The sequence below is a fragment of the Carcharodon carcharias genome, chromosome 10 (assembly GCF_017639515.1).
Source record: "Carcharodon carcharias isolate sCarCar2 chromosome 10, sCarCar2.pri, whole genome shotgun sequence".
NCBI classification, from domain to species: Eukaryota; Metazoa; Chordata; class Chondrichthyes; order Lamniformes; family Lamnidae; genus Carcharodon; species Carcharodon carcharias.
In genome coordinates this window covers 40,480,848-40,501,499 of record NC_054476.1, presented here as the reverse complement: position 1 = coordinate 40,501,499, position 20,652 = coordinate 40,480,848, and the positions used below count along the sequence as shown (strand labels likewise).

The window sequence follows — 20,652 nt, the reverse complement described above, 5'->3', positions numbered from 1 at the left end:
CTTGTTGTTGGACCGTTTCTATGCTCCCAATATCATGCTCTGAGTGATCAGGTGCCACTGGAATGTTCTTGGCCAAGCTCTAGGTCGATATCGCTCATGCAGAATTGCAGCAACTGGAGTCCTGACCCATTAGTGCAAATGGAGTTTCCCTGTCCTTTGGAACCGATGAGGACTTGTCTATTTAGACAAATTTAGCATTCACTTTGCTCTTTTGTTTCTGTCACATCATCAATACTGGACTTGAGGAGCAAAAATTCAGCTTGTCTAATTGGGTGGAGGTTCCTTTCTCAGCAAAGGATTGAAAAGACTCCAGCTGAAATATCTTTCTTTAGCTTGATGTTATGTTAAGGACAGAGAACACATAATAAAGAAGGGATGGAGAGAAGTCAGTAGAAATAACACATGCTAGTGGAAGTGCTGAGAAAGGAAATATACTAAGGGATTGCAATGGATTGTGGAGGCAATAGTTGTAATGAAATGGCTTATGTACTCTTTGAAATGGAGAAAATATGAATTGTTTTTCACTAAAGCATCAAAAGCACAAAGTGCCTTATCATATTCATCGAAGTATTAACTCCATTATTCAGAAACCTGGTCTGTCAGTCAGTGGGAAATATGTTGATGTTCCAGTCAAGGACCTGAGCAGATATCTTGTCTGAAACCTAACTCATTTTGGATGGAATGATGAATTCACACACTGGTCATAATATTTGATAAAATGATCAAAATAGAGAATTCAGAAATAGATCCAATTTTCAGCGTAGAACTTCATTGATGTATCGTTACATTGAAGTACATTCTTTGTACAATGATTTGAACCCAAAAAGATAGGTCGCTAGTATGTTCCTGTGCCGCATGTGAAACTACGTTGTACAATTTTACCAATAATATTTGATGCTAATTGATTGATGTATATTCAGGATAGGGAGGGAAGCCTACAAGGAAATATTATTCACTGTGAGATGAAATTTTGCATTATTCTGAAGACCCCTCATGCAGCACTTAGCTGAGAAATAATAATATCTGTCCTGAGATGAAGACACATTAAGCTTAACTAAATACATAGGTATTCTTTTATGATTATTCAAATGCATTATCAGTGTAGTTTCAGCTCCTGTATGCAATGAGTTTACAATGGCATGTATATTTTTGTTCATGTAGATTCGCATGGAAACTGTTCAAATGATAAAAGTGAACCAAAAACTAAAACGGAAGGCGTTCATAATAACAATCCAGAAAACTGTAAGCAGGGAACCGACGGTGTGAACAACGAGGAAAATGGTAAGTTGCGCAAAGCTTTCATCTATTTGCCGATGGGATGTGGGTAATTTTGACAGATCGTACATTTATTAGCATCATTAATTGTCCTTGGTATGATGCTAATGCTGGTTCTGGAATTGCTGCAATCCGTGTGGTTTAGGTACATCCACAGAGCTGATCGGGAGGCAGTTTCTGGTTTTCAAGCCAGTGCCCATGAAGGATTGACACATATTTCCCAGTCCGGATTTTGTAAGTCTTAGAGAGGAAGTTGAATGTTTTGGTGTGCCCCTCCACCTGCTGCCCCTCCTTATCTAGATCCCAATGGTTGTGTATTTGGAAGATTCCCTTGAGGAAGCAGTATTTAACCAAATAAGAAGAAATACAATTTATTGATGATGTGGAATGTAGGAGAATGTTCCAGTTAGCAAAATCTCATTGATGATGTAGGCCTAGCTCAGTGATGATGTAGGCCAACAGTTTTTTTTAAGATTGACACACTAAACAAAATGAGAAGCAAAGGTGAACAGAACAATCTTGTTGTTTGGACCCTTTCTTGGCTCCCTCTATCATGCTCTGAGTGATCAGGTGCCACTGGAATGTTCTTGGCCAAGCTCTAGGTGGATATCACTCATGCAGAATTGCAGCAACTGAAGGCCTGCCCCATTAGTGCAAATGGAGATTCCCTGTCCTTTGGAACAGATCAGGACTTGTCTGTTTAGACAATGTTAGCATTCACTTTGCTGTTTTCATTCTGTCACATTATCAATACTGGACTCGAGGAGCAAAAATTCAGCTTGTCTAATTGGGTGGAGGTTCCTTTCTCAGAAAGGATTGAAAATAATCCAGTTGAGATATCATTTTTTGCTTGATGTTATGTTAAGGACAGAGAACACATAATAAAGAAGGGATGTAGAGAAGTCAGCAGAAATAAGACATGCTAGTGGAAGTACTGAGAAAGTACATATACTGAGGGATTGCAATGGATGGTGGAGGCAATATTTGTAATGAAATGGCTTATGTACTCTTTGAAATGGAGAAAATATGAATTGTTTTTCACTAAAGCATCAAAAGCACAAAGTGTCTTCTCATATTCATGTACGTATTAGCTCCATTATTCAGAAACCTGGTCTGTCAGTCAGTGGGAAATGTGTTGATGTTCCAGTCCAGGACTTGAGCAGATATCTTGTCTGAAAACTAACTCATTTTGGATGGAATGATGAATTCACACACTGGTCATAATATTTGATAAAATGATCAAAATAGAGAATTCAGAAATAGATCCATTTTTCAGCGTAGAACTTCATTGATGTATCGTTACATTGAAGTACGTTCTTGGTACAATGATTTGAACCCAAAAAGATATGTTGCTAGCATGTGAATCTACGTTGTAAAATTTTACCAATAATATTTGAAGCTAATTGATTGATGTATATTCAGGAAAGGGAGGGAAGCCTACAAGGAACTACTATTCACTGTGAGATGAAATTTTGCATTATTCTGAAGGCCCCTCATGCAGCACTTAGCTGAGGAATAATAATATCTGTCCTGAGGTGAAGGCACATTAAGCTTAACTAAATACATAGGTATTCTTTTATGATTATTGAACTGCATTACCAGTGTAGTTTCAGCGCCTCTATGCAATGAGTTTACAATGGCATGTATATTTTTGTTCATGTAGATTCGCAGGGAAACTCTACAAATGCTAAAAGTGATCCTAACAATAAAATGGAAGAACAGGGAACCGACGGTGTAAACAATGAAGAAAATAGTAAGTTGCGCAAAGCTTTCATATATTTGCCGAAGGAATGTGGGTAATTTTGACAGATCGTACATTTATTAGCGTCATTAATTGTCCTTGGTATGATGCTAATGCTGGTTCTGGAATTGCTGCAATCCGTGTGGTTTAGGTACATCCACAGAGCTGATCGGGAGGCAGTTTCTGGTTTTCAAGCCAGTGCCCATGAAGGATTGACACATATTTCCAAGTCCGGATTTTGTAAGTCTTAGAGAGGAAGTTGAATGTTTTGGTGTGCCCCTCTACCTGCTGCCCCTCCTTATCTAGATCCCAATGGTTGTGTATTTGGAAGATTCCCCTGAGGAAGCAGTATTTAACCAAATAAAAAGAAATACAACTTATTGATGATATGGAATGTAGGAGAATGTTCCAGTTAGCAAAATCTCATTGATGATGTAGTCCTAGCTCAGTGATGATGTAGGCCAACAGTTTCTTTTTAAGATTCACACATTAAACAAAATGAGAAGCAAAGGTGAACAAAACAATCTTGTTGTTGGACCGTTTCTATGCTCCCAATATCATGCTCTGAGTGATCAGGTGCCACTGGAATGTTCTTGGCCAAGCTCTAGGTGGATATCACTCATGCAGAATTGCAGCAACTGGAGTCCTGACCCATTAGTGCAAATGGAGTTTCCCTGTCCTTTGGAACCGATGAGGACTTGTCTATTTAGACAAATTTAGCATTCACTTTGCTCTTTTGCTTCTGTCACATCATCAATACTGGACTTGAGGAGCAAAAATTCAGCTTGTCTAATTGGGTGGAGGTTCCTTTCTCAGCAAAGGATTGAAAAGACTCCAGCTGAAATATCTTTCTTTAGCTTGATGTTATGTTAAGGACAGAGAACACATAATAAAGAAGGGATGGAGAGAAGTCAGTAGAAATAACACATGCTAGTGGAAGTGCTGAGAAAGGAAATATACTAAGGGATTGCAATGGATTGTGGAGGCAATAGTTGTAATGAAATGGCTTATGTACTCTTTGAAATGGAGAAAATATGAATTGTTTTTCACTAAAGCATCAAAAGCACAAAGTGCCTTATCATATTCATCGAAGTATTAACTCCATTATTCAGAAACCTGATCTGTCAGTCAGTGGGAAATATGTTGATGTTCCAGTCAAGGACCTGAGCAGATATCTTGTCTGAAACCTAACTCATTTTGGATGGAATGATGAATTCACACACTGGTCATAATATTTGATAAAATGATCAAAATAGAGAATTCAGAAATAGATCCAATTTTCAGCGTAGAACTTCATTGATGTATCGTTACATTGAAGTACATTCTTTGTACAATGATTTGAACCCAAAAAGATAGGTCGCTAGTATGTTCCTGTGCCGCATGTGAAACTACGTTGTACAATTTTACCAATAATATTTGATGCTAATTGATTGATGTATATTCAGGATAGGGAGGGAAGCCTATAAGGAAATATTATTCACTGTGAGATGAAATTTTGCATTATTCTGAAGACCCCTCATGCAGCACTTAGCTGAGAAATAATAATATCTGTCCTGAGATGAAGACACATTAAGCTTAACTAAATACATAGGTATTCTTTTATGATTATTCAAATGCATTATCAGTGTAGTTTCAGCTCCTGTATGCAATGAGTTTACAATGGCATGTATATTTTTGTTCATGTAGATTCGCATGGAAACTGTTCAAATGATAAAAGTGAACCAAAAACTAAAACGGAAGGCGTTCATAATAACAATCCAGAAAACTGTAAGCAGGGAACCGACGGTGTGAACAACGAGGAAAATGGTAAGTTGCGCAAAGCTTTCATCTATTTGCCGATGGGATGTGGGTAATTTTGACAGATCGTACATTTATTAGCATCATTAATTGTCCTTGGTATGATGCTAATGCTGGTTCTGGAATTGCTGCAATCCGTGTGGTTTAGGTACATCCGCAGAGCTGATCGGGAGGCAGTTTCTGGTTTTCAACCCATTGCCCATGAAGGAATGACACATATTTCCAAGTTCAGATTTTGTAAGTCTTAGAGAGGAAGTTGAATGTTTTGGTGTGCCCCTCTACCTCCTTCCCCTCCTTATCTAGATCCCAATGGTTGTGTATTTTGAATTTTCCCCTGAGGAAGCAGTATTTAACCAAATAAAAAGAAATACAATTTATTGATGATGTGGAATGTAGGAGACTGTTCCAGTTAGCAAAATCTCATTGATGATGTAGGCCTTGCTCAGTGATGATGTAGGCCAACAGTTTTTTTTAAGATTGTCACACTAAACAAAATGAGAAGCAAAGGTGAACAAAACAATCTTGTTGTTTGGACCCTTTCTTGGCTCCCTCTATCATGCTCTGAGTGATCAGGTGCCACTGGAATGTTCTTGGCCAAGCTCTAGGTGGATATCACTCATGCAGAATTGCAGCAACTGAAGGCCTGCCCCATTAGTGCAAATGGAGATTCCCTGTCCTTTGGAACAGATCAGGACTTGTCTATTTAGACAAAGTTAGCATTCACTTTGCTGTTTTCCTTCTGTCACATTATCAATACTGGACTTGAGGAGCAAAAATTCAGCTTGTCTAATTGGGTGGAGGTTCCTTTCTCAGAAAGGATTGAAAATAATCCAGTTGAGATATCAATTTTTGCTTGATGTTATGTTAAGGACAGAGAACACATAATAAAGAAGGGATGTAGAGAAGTCAGCAGAAATAAGGCATGCTAGTGGAAGTACTGAAAAAGTATATATACTAAGGGATTGCAATGGATGGAGGAGGCAATATTTGTAATGAAATGGCTTATGTACTCTTTGAAATGGAGAAAATATGAATTGTTTTCCACTAAAGCATCAAAAGCACAAAGTGTCTTCTCATATTCATGGATGTATTAGCTCCATTATTCAGAAACCTGGTCTGTCAGTCAGTGGGAAATGTGTTGATGTTCCAGTCCAGGACTTGAGCAGATATCTTGTCTGAAAACTAACTCATTTTGGATGGAATGATGAATTCACACACTGGTCATAATATTTGATAAAATGATCAAAATAGAGAATTCAGAAATAGATCCATTTTTCAGCGTAGAACTTCATTGATGTATCGTTACATTGAAGTATGTTCTTGGTACAATGATTTGAACCCAAAAAGATATGTTGCTAGCATGTGAATCTACGTTGTACAATTTTACCAATAATATTTGAAGCTAATTGATTGATGTATATTCAGGAAAGGGAGGGAAGCCTACAAGGAACTATTATTCACTGTGAGATGAAATTTTGCATTATTCTGAAGGCCCCTCATGCAGCACTTAGCTGAGAAATAATAATATCTGTCCTGAGGTGAAGGCACATTAAGCTTAACTAAATACATAGGTATTCTTTTATGATTATTGAACTGCATTACCAGTGTAGTTTCAGCGCCTCTATGCAATGAGTTTACAATGGCATGTATATTTTTGTTCATGTAGATCCGCAGGGAAACTCTACAAATGCTAAAAGTGATCCTAACAATAAAATGGAAGAACAGGGAAACGACGGTGTGAACAATGAAGAAAATAGTAAGTTGCGCAAAGCTTTCATATATTTGCCGAAGGAATGTGGGTAATTTTGACAGATCGTACATTTATTAGCATCATTAATTGTCCTTGGTATGATGCTAATGCTGGTTCTGGAATTGCTGCAATCCGTGTGGTTTAGGTACATCCACAGAGCTGATCGGGAGGCAGTTTCTGGTTTTCAAGCCAGTGCCCATGAAGGATTGACACATATTTCCAAGTCCGGATTTTGTAAGATTTAGAGAGGAAGTTGAATGTTTTGGTGTGCCCCTCTACCCGCTGGCCCTCCTTATCTAGATCCCAATGGTTGTGTATTTGGAAGATTCCCTTGAGGAAGCAGTATTTAACCAAATAAAAAGAAATACAATTTATTGATGATGTGGAATGTAGGAGAATGTTCCAGTTAGCAAAATCTCATTGATGATGTAGGCCTAGCTCAGTGATGATGTAGGCCAACAGTTTTTTTTAAGATTGACACACTAAACAAAATGAGAAGCAAAGGTGAACAGAACAATCTTGTTGTTTGGACCCTTTCTTGGCTCCCTCTATCATGCTCTGAGTGATCAGGTGCCACTGGAATGTCCTTGGCCAAGCTCTAGGTGGATAGCACTCATGCAGAATTGCAGCAACTGGAGTCCTGACCCATTAGTGCAAATGGAGTTTCCCTGTCCTTTGGAACCGATGAGGACTTGTCTATTTAGACAAATTTAGCATTCACTTTGCTCTTTTGCTTCTGCCACATCATCAATACTGGACTTGAGGAGCAAAAATTCATCTTGTCTAATTGGGTGGAGGTTCCTTTCTCAGCAAAGGATTGAAAAGACTCCAGCTGAAATATCTTTCTTTAGCTTGATGTTATGTTAAGGACAGAGAACACATAATAAAGAAGGGATGGAGAGAAGTCAGTAGAAATAACACATGCTAGTGGAAGTGCTGAGAAAGGAAATATACTAAGGGATTGCAATGGATGGTGGAGGCAATAGTTGTAATGAAATGGCTTATGTACTCTTTGAAATGGAGAAAATATGAATTGTTTTTCACTAAAGCATCAAAAGCACAAAGTGCCTTATCATATTCATCGAAGTATTAACTCCATTATTCAGAAACCTGGTCTGTCAGTCAGTGGGAAATATGTTGATGTTCCAGTCAAGGACCTGAGCAGATATCTTGTCTGAAACCTAACTCATTTTGGATGGAATGATGAATTCACACACTGGTCATAATATTTGATAAAATGATCAAAATAGAGAATTCAGAAATAGATCCAATTTTCAGCGTAGAACTTCATTGATGTATCGTTACATTGAAGTACATTCTTTGTACAATGATTTGAACCCAAAAAGATAGGTCGCTAGTATGTTCCTGTGCCGCATGTGAAACTACGTTGTACAATTTTACCAATAATATTTGATGCTAATTGATTGATGTATATTCAGGATAGGGAGGGAAGCCTACAAGGAAATATTATTCACTGTGAGATGAAATTTTGCATTATTCTGAAGACCCCTCATGCAGCACTTAGCTGAGAAATAATAATATCTGTCCTGAGATGAAGACACATTAAGCTTAACTAAATACATAGGTATTCTTTTATGATTATTCAAATGCATTATCAGTGTAGTTTCAGCTCCTTTATGCAATGAGTTTACAATGGCATGTATATTTTTGTTCATGTAGATTCGCATGGAAACTGTTCAAATGATAAAAGTGAACCAAAAACTAAAACGGAAGGCGTTCATAATAACAATCCAGAAAACTGTAAGCAGGGAACCGACGGTGTGAACAACGAGGAAAATGGTAAGTTGCGCAAAGCTTTCATCTATATGCCGATGGGATGTGGGTAATTTTGACAGATCGTACATTTATTAGCATCATTAATTGTCCTTGGTATGATGCTAATGCTGGTTCTGGAATTGCTGCAATCCGTGTGGTTTAGGTACATCCACAGAGCTGATCGGGAGGCAGTTTCTGGTTTTCAAGCCAGTACCCATGAAGGATTGACACATATTTCCCAGTCCGGATTTTGTAAGATTTAGAGAGGAAGTTGAATGTTTTGGTGTGCCCCTCTACCCGCTGGCCCTCCTTATCTAGATCCCAATGGTTGTGTATTTGGAAGATTCCCTTGAGGAAGCAGTATTTAACCAAATAAGAAGAAATACAATTTATTGATGATGTGGAATGTAGGAGAATGCTCCAGTTAGCAAAATCTCATTGATGATGTAGGCCTAGCTCAGTGATGATGTAGGCCAACAGTTTTTTTTAAGATTGACACACTAAACAAAATGAGAAGCAAAGGTGAACAGAACAATCTTGTTGTTTGGACCCTTTCTTGGCTCCCTCTATCATGCTCTGAGTGATCAGGTGCCACTGGAATGTTCTTGGCCAAGCTCTAGGTGGATATCACTCATGCAGAATTGCAGCAACTGGAGTCCTGACCCATTAGTGCAAATGGAGTTTCCCTGTCCTTTCGAACCGATGAGGACTTGTCTATTTAGACAAATTTAGCATTCACTTTGCTCTTTTGCTTCTGTCACATCATCAATACTGGACTTGAGGAGCAAAAATTCAGCTTGTCTAATTGGGTGGAGGTTCCTTTCTCAGCAAAGGATTGAAAAGACTCCAGCTGAAATATCTTTCTTTAGCTTGATGTTATGTTAAGGACAGAGAACACACAATAAAGAAGGGATGGAGAGAAGTCAGTAGAAATAACACATGCTAGTGGAAGTGCTGAGAAAGGAAATATACTAAGGGATTGCAATGGATGGTGGAGGCAATAGTTGTAATGAAATGGCTTATGTACTCTTTGAAATGGAGAAAATATGAATTGTTTTTCACTAAAGCATCAAAAGCACAAAGTGCCTTATCATATTCATCGAAGTATTAACTCCATTATTCAGAAACCTGGTCTGTCAGTCAGTGGGAAATATGTTGATGTTCCAGTCAAGGACCTGAGCAGATATCTTGTCTGAAACCTAACTCATTTTGGATGGAATGATGAATTCACACACTGGTCATAATATTTGATAAAATGATCAAAATAGAGAATTCAGAAATAGATCCAATTTTCAGCGTAGAACTTCATTGATGTATCGTTACATTGAAGTACATTCTTTGTACAATGATTTGAACTCAAAAAGATAGGTCGCTAGTATGTTCCTGTGCCGCATGTGAAACTACGTTGTACAATTTTACCAATAATATTTGATGCTAATTGATTGATGTATATTCAGGATAGGGAGGGAAGCCTACAAGGAAATATTATTCACTGTGAGATGAAATTTTGCATTATTCTGAAGACCCCTCATGCAGCACTTAGCTGAGAAATAATAATATCTGTCCTGAGATGAAGACACATTAAGCTTAACTAAATACATAGGTATTCTTTTATGATTATTCAAATGCATTATCAGTGTAGTTTCAGCTCCTGTATGCAATGAGTTTACAATGGCATGTATATTTTTGTTCATGTAGATTCGCATGGAAACTGTTCAAATGATAAAAGTGAACCAAAAACTAAAACGGAAGGCGTTCATAATAACAATCCAGAAAACTGTAAGCAGGGAACCGACGGTGTGAACAACGAGGAAAATGGTAAGTTGCGCAAAGCTTTCATCTATTTGCCGATGGGATGTGGGTAATTTTGAACGATCGTACATTTATTAGCATCATTAATTGTCCTTGGTATGATGCTAATGCTGGTTCTGGAATTGCTGCAATCCGTGTGGTTTAGGTACATCCACAGAGCTGATCGGGAGGCAGTTTCTGGTTTTCAAGCCAGTGCCCATGAAGGATTGACACATATTTCCCAGTCCGGATTTTGTAAGTCTTAGAGAGGAAGTTGAATGTTTTGGTGTGCCCCTCCACCTGCTGCCCCTCCTTATCTAGATCCCAATGGTTGTGTATTTGGAAGATTCCCTTGAGGAAGCAGTATTTAACCAAATAAGAAGAAATACAATTTATTGATGATGTGGAATGTAGGAGAATGTTCCAGTTAGCAAAATCTCATTGATGATGTAGGCCTAGCTCAGTGATGATGTAGGCCAACAGTTTTTTTTAAGACTGACACAATAAACAAAATGAGAAGCAAAGGTGAACAGAACAATCTTGTTGTTTGGACCCTTTCTTGGCTCCCTCTATCATGCTCTGAGTGATCAGGTGCCACTGGAATGTTCTTGGCCAAGCTCTAGGTGGATATCACTCATGCAGAATTGCAGCAACTGGAGTCCTGACCCATTAGTGCAAATGGAGTTTCCCTGTCCTTTGGAACCGATGAGGACTTGTCTATTTAGACAAATTTAGCATTCACTTTGCTCTTTTGCTTCTGTCACATCATCAATACTGGACTGGAGGAGCAAAAATTCAGCTTGTCTAATTGGGTGGAGGTTCCTTTCTCAGCAAAGGATTGAAAAGACTCCAGCTGAAATATCTTTCTTTAGCTTGATGTTATGTTAAGGACAGAGAACACATAATAAAGAAGGGATGGAGAGAAGTCAGTAGAAAGAACACATGCTAGTGGAAGTGCTGAGAAAGGAAATATACTAAGGGATTGCAATGGATGGTGGAGGCAATAGTTGTAATGAAATGGCTTATGTACTCTTTGAAATGGAGAAAATATGAATTGTTTTTCACTAAAGCATCAAAAGCACAAAGTGCCTTATCATATTCATCGAAGTATTAACTCCATTATTCAGAAACCTGGTCTGTCAGTCAGTGGGAAATATGTTGATGTTCCAGTCAAGGACCTGAGCAGATATCTTGTCTGAAACCTAACTCATTTTGGATGGAATGATGAATTCACACACTGGTCATAATATTTGATAAAATGATCAAAATAGAGAATTCAGAAATAGATCCAATTTTCAGCGTAGAACTTCATTGATGTATCGTTACATTGAAGTACATTCTTTGTACAATGATTTGAACCCAAAAAGATAGGTCGCTAGTATGTTCCTGTGCCGCATGTGAAACTACGTTGTACAATTTTACCAATAATATTTGATGCTAATTGATTGATGTATATTCAGGATAGGGAGGGAAGCCTACAAGGAAATATTATTCACTGTGAGATGAAATTTTGCATTATTCTGAAGACCCCTCATGCAGCACTTAGCTGAGAAATAATAATATCTGTCCTGAGATGAAGACACATTAAGCTTAACTAAATACATAGGTATTCTTTTATGATTATTCAAATGCATTATCAGTGTAGTTTCAGCTCCTGTATGCAATGAGTTTACAATGGCATGTATATTTTTGTTCATGTAGATTCGCATGGAAACTGTTCAAATGATAAAAGTGAACCAAAAACTAAAACGGAAGGCGTTCATAATAACAATCCAGAAAACTGTAAGCAGGGAACCGACGGTGTGAACAACGAGGAAAATGGTAAGTTGCGCAAAGCTTTCATCTATTTGCCGATGGGATGTGGGTAATTTTGAACGATCGTACATTTATTAGCATCATTAATTGTCCTTGGTATGATGCTAATGCTGGTTCTGGAATTGCTGCAATCCGTGTGGTTTAGGTACATCCACAGAGCTGATCGGGAGGCAGTTTCTGGTTTTCAAGCCAGTGCCCATGAAGGATTGACACATATTTCCCAGTCCGGATTTTGTAAGTCTTAGAGAGGAAGTTGAATGTTTTGGTGTGCCCCTCCACCTGCTGCCCCTCCTTATCTAGATCCCAATGGTTGTGTATTTGGAAGATTCCCTTGAGGAAGCAGTATTTAACCAAATAAGAAGAAATACAATTTATTGATGATGTGGAATGTAGGAGAATGTTCCAGTTAGCAAAATCTCATTGATGATGTAGGCCTAGCTCAGTGATGATGTAGGCCAACAGTTTTTTTTAAGATTGACACACTAAACAAAATGAGAAGCAAAGGTGAACAGAACAATCTTGTTGTTTGGACCCTTTCTTGGCTCCCTCTATCATGCTCTGAGTGATCAGGTGCCACTGGAATGTTCTTGGCCAAGCTCTAGGTGGATATCACTCATGCAGAATTGCAGCAACTGGAGTCCTGACCCATTAGTGCAAATGGAGTTTCCCTGTCCTTTGGAACCGATGAGGACTTGTCTATTTAGACAAATTTAGCATTCACTTTGCTCTTTTGCTTCTGTCACATCATCAATACTGGACTGGAGGAGCAAAAATTCAGCTTGTCTAATTGGGTGGAGGTTCCTTTCTCAGCAAAGGATTGAAAAGACTCCAGCTGAAATATCTTTCTTTAGCTTGATGTTATGTTAAGGACAGAGAACACATAATAAAGAAGGGATGGAGAGAAGTCAGTAGAAAGAACACATGCTAGTGGAAGTGCTGAGAAAGGAAATATACTAAGGGATTGCAATGGATGGTGGAGGCAATAGTTGTAATGAAATGGCTTATGTACTCTTTGAAATGGAGAAAATATGAATTGTTTTTCACTAAAGCATCAAAAGCACAAAGTGCCTTATCATATTCATCGAAGTATTAACTCCATTATTCAGAAACCTGGTCTGTCAGTCAGTGGGAAATATGTTGATGTTCCAGTCAAGGACCTGAGCAGATATCTTGTCTGAAACCTAACTCATTTTGGATGGAATGATGAATTCACACACTGGTCATAATATTTGATAAAATGATCAAAATAGAGAATTCAGAAATAGATCCAATTTTCAGCGTAGAACTTCATTGATGTATCGTTACATTGAAGTACATTCTTTGTACAATGATTTGAACCCAAAAAGATAGGTCGCTAGTATGTTCCTGTGCCGCATGTGAAACTACGTTGTACAATTTTACCAATAATATTTGATGCTAATTGATTGATGTATATTCAGGATAGGGAGGGAAGCCTACAAGGAAATATTATTCACTGTGAGATGAAATTTTGCATTATTCTGAAGACCCCTCATGCAGCACTTAGCTGAGAAATAATAATATCTGTCCTGAGATGAAGACACATTAAGCTTAACTAAATACATAGGTATTCTTTTATGATTATTCAAATGCATTATCAGTGTAGTTTCAGCTCCTGTATGCAATGAGTTTACAATGGCATGTATATTTTTGTTCATGTAGATTCGCATGGAAACTGTTCAAATGATAAAAGTGAACCAAAAACTAAAACGGAAGGCGTTCATAATAACAATCCAGAAAACTGTAAGCAGGGAACCGACGGTGTGAACAACGAGGAAAATGGTAAGTTGCGCAAAGCTTTCATCTATTTGCCGATGGGATGTGGGTAATTTTGAACGATCGTACATTTATTAGCATCATTAATTGTCCTTGGTATGATGCTAATGCTGGTTCTGGAATTGCTGCAATCCGTGTGGTTTAGGTACATCCACAGAGCTGATCGGGAGGCAGTTTCTGGTTTTCAAGCCAGTGCCCATGAAGGATTGACACATATTTCCCAGTCCGGATTTTGTAAGTCTTAGAGAGGAAGTTGAATGTTTTGGTGTGCCCCTCCACCTGCTGCCCCTCCTTATCTAGATCCCAATGGTTGTGTATTTGGAAGATTCCCTTGAGGAAGCAGTATTTAACCAAATAAGAAGAAATACAATTTATTGATGATGTGGAATGTAGGAGAATGTTCCAGTTAGCAAAATCTCATTGATGATGTAGGCCTAGCTCAGTGATGATGTAGGCCAACAGTTTTTTTTAAGATTGACACACTAAACAAAATGAGAAGCAAAGGTGAACAGAACAATCTTGTTGTTTGGACCCTTTCTTGGCTCCCTCTATCATGCTCTGAGTGATCAGGTGCCACTGGAATGTTCTTGGCCAAGCTCTAGGTGGATATCACTCATGCAGAATTGCAGCAACTGGAGTCCTGACCCATTAGTGCAAATGGAGTTTCCCTGTCCTTTGGAACCGATGAGGACTTGTCTATTTAGACAAATTTAGCATTCACTTTGCTCTTTTGCTTCTGTCACATCATCAATACTGGACTGGAGGAGCAAAAATTCAGCTTGTCTAATTGGGTGGAGGTTCCTTTCTCAGCAAAGGATTGAAAAGACTCCAGCTGAAATATCTTTCTTTAGCTTGATGTTATGTTAAGGACAGAGAACACATAATAAAGAAGGGATGGAGAGAAGTCAGTAGAAATAACACATGCTAGTGGAAGTGCTGAGAAAGGAAATATACTAAGGGATTGCAATGGATGGTGGAGGCAATAGTTGTAATGAAATGGCTTATGTACTCTTTGAAATGGAGAAAATATGAATTGTTTTTCACTAAAGCATCAAAAGCACAAAGTGCCTTATCATATTCATCGAAGTATTAACTCCATTATTCAGAAACCTGGTCTGTCAGTCAGTGGGAAATATGTTGATGTTCCAGTCAAGGACCTGAGCAGATATCTTGTCTGAAACCTAACTCATTTTGGATGGAATGATGAATTCACACACTGGTCATAATATTTGATAAAATGATCAAAATAGAGAATTCAGAAATAGATCCAATTTTCAGCGTAGAACTTCATTGATGTATCGTTACATTGAAGTACATTCTTTGTACAATGATTTGAACCCAAAAAGATAGGTCGCTAGTATGTTCCTGTGCCGCATGTGAAACTACGTTGTACAATTTTACCAATAATATTTGATGCTAATTGATTGATGTATATTCAGGATAGGGAGGGAAGCCTACAAGGAAATATTATTCACTGTGAGATGAAATTTTGCATTATTCTGAAGACCCCTCATGCAGCACTTAGCTGAGAAATAATAATATCTGTCCTGAGATGAAGACACATTAAGCTTAACTAAATACATAGGTATTCTTTTATGATTATTCAAATGCATTATCAGTGTAGTTTCAGCTCCTGTATGCAATGAGTTTACAATGGCATGTATATTTTTGTTCATGTAGATTCGCATGGAAACTGTTCAAATGATAAAAGTGAACCAAAAACTAAAACGGAAGGCGTTCATAATAACAATCCAGAAAACTGTAAGCAGGGAACCGACGGTGTGAACAACGAGGAAAATGGTAAGTTGCGCAAAGCTTTCATCTATTTGCCGATGGGATGTGGGTAATTTTGACAGATCGTACATTTATTAGCATCATTAATTGTCCTTGGTATGATGCTAATGCTGGTTCTGGAATTGCTGCAATCCGTGTGGTTTAGGTACATCCACAGAGCTGATCGGGAGGCAGTTTCTGGTTTTCAAGCCAGTGCCCATGAAGGATTGACACATATTTCCCAGTCCGGATTTTGTAAGTCTTAGAGAGGAAGTTGAATGTTTTGGTGTGCCCCTCCACCTGCTGCCCCTCCTTATCTAGATCCCAATGGTTGTGTATTTGGAAGATTCCCTTGAGGAAGCAGTATTTAACCAAATAAAAAGAAATACAATTTATTGATGATGTGGAATGTAGGAGAATGTTCCAGTTAGCAAAATCTCATTGATGATGTAGGCCTAGCTCAGTGATGATGTAGGCCAACAGTTTTTTTTAAGATTGACACACTAAACAAAATGAGAAGCAAAGGTGAACAGAACAATCTTGTTGTTTGGACCCTTTCTTGGCTCCCTCTATCATGCTCTGAGTGATCAGGTGCCACTGGAATGTTCTTGGCCAAGCTCTAGGTGGATATCACTCATGCAGAATTGCAGCAACTGGAGTCCTGACCCATTAGTGCAAATGGAGTTTGCCTGTCCTTTGGAACCGATGAGGACTTGTCTATTTAGACAAATTTAGCATTCACTTTGCTCTTTTGCTTCTGTCACATCATCAATACTGGACTGGAGGAGCAAAAATTCAGCTTGTCTAATTGGGTGGAGGTTCCTTTCTCAGCAAAGGATTGAAAAGACTCCAGCTGAAATATCTTTCTTTAGCTTGATGTTATGTTAAGGACAGAGAACACATAATAAAGAAGGGATGGAGAGAAGTCAGTAGAAAGAACACATGCTAGTGGAAGTGCTGAGAAAGGAAATATACTAAGGGATTGCAATGGATGGTGGAGGCAATAGTTGTAATGAAATGGCTTATGTACTCTTTGAAATGGAGAAAATATGAATTGTTTTTCACTAAAGCATCAAAAGCACAAAGTGCCTTATCATATTCATCGAAGTATTAACTCCATTATTCAGAAACCTGGTCTGTCAGTCAGTGGGAAATATGTTGATGTTCCAGTCAAGGACCTGAGCAGATATCTTGTCTGAAACCTAACTCATTTTGGATGGAATGATGAATTCACACACTGGTCATAATATTTGATAAAATGATCAAAATAGAGAATTCAGAAATAGATCCAATTTTCAGCGTAGAACTTCATTGATGTATCGTTACATTGAAGTACATTCTTTGTACAATGATTTGAACCCAAAAAGATAGGTCGCTAGTATGTTCCTGTGCCGCATGTGAAACTACGTTGTACAATTTTACCAATAATATTTGATGCTAATTGATTGATGTATATTCAGGATAGGGAGGGAAGCCTACAAGGAAATATTATTCACTGTGAGATGAAATTTTGCATTATTCTGAAGACCCCTCATGCAGCACTTAGCTGAGAAATAATAATATCTGTCCTGAGATGAAGACACATTAAGCTTAACTAAATACATAGGTATTCTTTTATGATTATTCAAATGCATTATCAGTGTAGTTTCAGCTCCTGTATGCAATGAGTTTACAATGGCATGTATATTTTTGTTCATGTAGATTCGCATGGAAACTGTTCAAATGATAAAAGTGAACCAAAAACTAAAACGGAAGGCGTTCATAATAACAATCCAGAAAACTGTAAGCAGGGAACCGACGGTGTGAACAACGAGGAAAATGGTAAGTTGCGCAAAGCTTTCATCTATTTGCCGATGGGATGTGGGTAATTTTGAACGATCGTACATTTATTAGCATCATTAATTGTCCTTGGTATGATGCTAATGCTGGTTCTGGAATTGCTGCAATCCGTGTGGTTTAGGTACATCCACAGAGCTGATCGGGAGGCAGTTTCTGGTTTTCAAGCCAGTGCCCATGAAGGATTGACACATATTTCCCAGTCCGGATTTTGTAAGTCTTAGAGAGGAAGTTGAATGTTTTGGTGTGCCCCTCCACCTGCTGCCCCTCCTTATCTAGATCCCAATGGTTGTGTATTTGGAAGATTCCCTTGAGGAAGCAGTATTTAACCAAATAAGAAGAAATACAATTTATTGATGATGTGGAATGTAGGAGAATGTTCCAGTTAGCAAAATCTCATTGATGATGTAGGCCTAGCTCAGTGATGATGTAGGCCAACAGTTTTTTTTAAGATTGACACACTAAACAAAATGAGAAGCAAAGGTGAACAGAACAATCTTGTTGTTTGGACCCTTTCTTGGCTCCCTCTATCATGCTCTGAGTGATCAGGTGCCACTGGAATGTTCTTGGCCAAGCTCTAGGTGGATATCACTCATGCAGAATTGCAGCAACTGGAGTCCTGACCCATTAGTGCAAATGGAGTTTCCCTGTCCTTTGGAACCGATGAGGACTTGTCTATTTAGACAAATTTAGCATTCACTTTGCTCTTTTGCTTCTGTCACATCATCAATACTGGACTGGAGGAGCAAAAATTCAGCTTGTCTAATTGGGTGGAGGTTCCTTTCTCAGCAAAGGATTGAAAAGACTCCAGCTGAAATATCTTTCTTTAGCTTGATGTTATGTTAAGGACAGAGAACACATAATAAAGAAGGGATGGAGAGAAGTCAGTAGAAATAACACATGCTAGTGGAAGTGCTGAGAAAGGAAATATACTAAGGGATTGCAATGGATGGTGGAGGCAATAGTTGTAATGAAATGGCTTATGTACTCTTTGAAATGGAGAAAATATGAATTGTTTTTCACTAAAGCATCAAAAGCACAAAGTGCCTTATCATATTCATCGAAGTATTAACTCCATTATTCAGAAACCTGGTCTGTCAGTCAGTGGGAAATATGTTGATGTTCCAGTCAAGGACCTGAGCAGATATCTTGTCTGAAACCTAACTCATTTTGGATGGAATGATGAATTCACACACTGGTCATAATATTTGATAAAATGATCAAAATAGAGAATTCAGAAATAGATCCAATTTTCAGCGTAGAACTTCATTGATGTATCGTTACATTGAAGTACATTCTTTGTACAATGATTTGAACCCAAAAAGATAGGTCGCTAGTATGTTCCTGTGCCGCATGTGAAACTACGTTGTACAATTTTACCAATAATATTTGATGCTAATTGATTGATGTATATTCAGGATAGGGAGGGAAGCCTACAAGGAAATATTATTCACTGTGAGATGAAATTTTGCATTATTCTGAAGACCCCTCATGCAGCACTTAGCTGAGAAATAATAATATCTGTCCTGAGATGAAGACACATTAAGCTTAACTAAATACATAGGTATTCTTTTATGATTATTCAAATGCATTATCAGTGTAGTTTCAGCTCCTGTATGCAATGAGTTTACAATGGCATGTATATTTTTGTTCATGTAGATTCGCATGGAAACTGTTCAAATGATAAAAGTGAACCAAAAACTAAAACGGAAGGCGTTCATAATAACAATCCAGAAAACTGTAAGCAGGGAACCGACGGTGTGAACAACGAGGAAAATGGTAAGTTGCGCAAAGCTTTCATCTATTTGCCGATGGGATGTGGGTAATTTTGACAGATCGTACATTTATTAGCATCATTAATTGTCCTTGGTATGATGCTAATGCTGGTTCTGGAATTGCTGCAATCCGTGTGGTTTAGGTACATCCACAGAGCTGATCGGGAGGCAGTTTCTGGTTTTCAAGCCAGTGCCCATGAAGGATTGACACATATTTCCCAGTCCGGATTTTGTAAGATTTAGAGAGGAAGTTGAATGTTTTGGTGTGCCCCTCTACCCGCTGGCCCTCCTTATCTAGATCCCAATGGTTGTGTATTTGGAAGATTCCCTTGAGGAAGCAGTATTTAACCAAATAAAAAGAAATACAATTTATTGATGATGTGGAATGTAGGAGAATGTTCCAGTTAGCAAAATCTCATTGATGATGTAGGCCTAGCTCAGTGATGATGTAGGCCAACAGTTTTTTTTAAGATTGACACACTAAACAAAATGAGAAGCAAAGGTGAACAGAACAATCTTGTTGTTTGGACCCTTTCTTGGCTCCCTCTATCATGCTCTGAGTGATCAGGTGCCACTGGAATGTTCTTGGCCAAGCTCTAGGTGGATATCACTCATGCAGAATTGCAGCAACTGAAGGCCTGCCCCATTAGTGCAAATGGAGATTCCCTGTCCTTTGGAACACATCAGGACTTGTCTATTTAGACAAAGTTAGCATTCACTTTGCTGTTATCTTTCTGTCACATCATCAATACTGGACTTGAGCAGCAAAAATTCAGCTTGTCTAATTGGGTGGAGGTTCCTTTCTCAGAAAGGATTGAAAATACTCCAGCTGAAATATCTTTCTTTTGCCTGATGTTATGTTAAGGACAGAGAACACATAATAAAGAAGGGATGGAGAGAAGTCAGTAGAAATAACACATGCTAGTGGAAGTGCTGAGAAAGGAAATATACTAAGGGATTGCAATGGATGGTGGAGGCAATAGTTGTAATGAAATGGCTTATGTACTCTTTGAAATGGAGAAAATATGAATTGTTTTTCACTAAAGCATCAAAAGCACAAAGTGCCTTATCATATTCATCGAAGTATTAACTCCATTATTCAGAAACCTGGTCTGTAAGTCAGTGGGAAATGTGTTGATGTTCCAGTCCAGGACTTGAGCAGATATCTTGTCTGAAAATTAACTCATTTTGGATGGAATGATGAATTCACACACTGGTCATAATATTTGATAAAATGATCAAAATAGAGAATTCAGAAATAGATCCATTTTTCAGCGTAGAACTTCATTGATGTATCGTTACATTGAAGTACGTTCTTGGTACAATGATTTGAACCCAAAAAGATATGTTGCTAGCATGTGAATCTGCGTTGTAAAATTTGACCAATAATATTTGAAGCTAATTGATTGATGTATATTCAGGAAAGGGAGGGAAGCCTACAAGGAACTATTATTCACTGTGAGATGAAATTTTGCATTATTCTGAAGGCCCCTCATGCAGCACATAGCTGAGAAATAATAATATCTGTC

The 20,652-nt window shown here is 38.2% G+C and overlaps 1 protein-coding gene across 1 annotated transcript in view; it reads left to right on the top strand.

The window, feature by feature from the left end:
- The window catches only part of LOC121282818 (uncharacterized protein DDB_G0290685-like), a 98,272-nt gene that overhangs the window by 49,246 nt on the left and 28,374 nt on the right, over positions 1–20,652 (top strand). Inside the window, exon 10 of the mRNA XM_041196633.1 lies at positions 2,939–3,028. Coding sequence (XP_041052567.1) covers positions 2,939–3,028 — 90 coding nt within the window. The remainder of the gene's footprint in view (positions 1–2,938; positions 3,029–20,652) is intronic.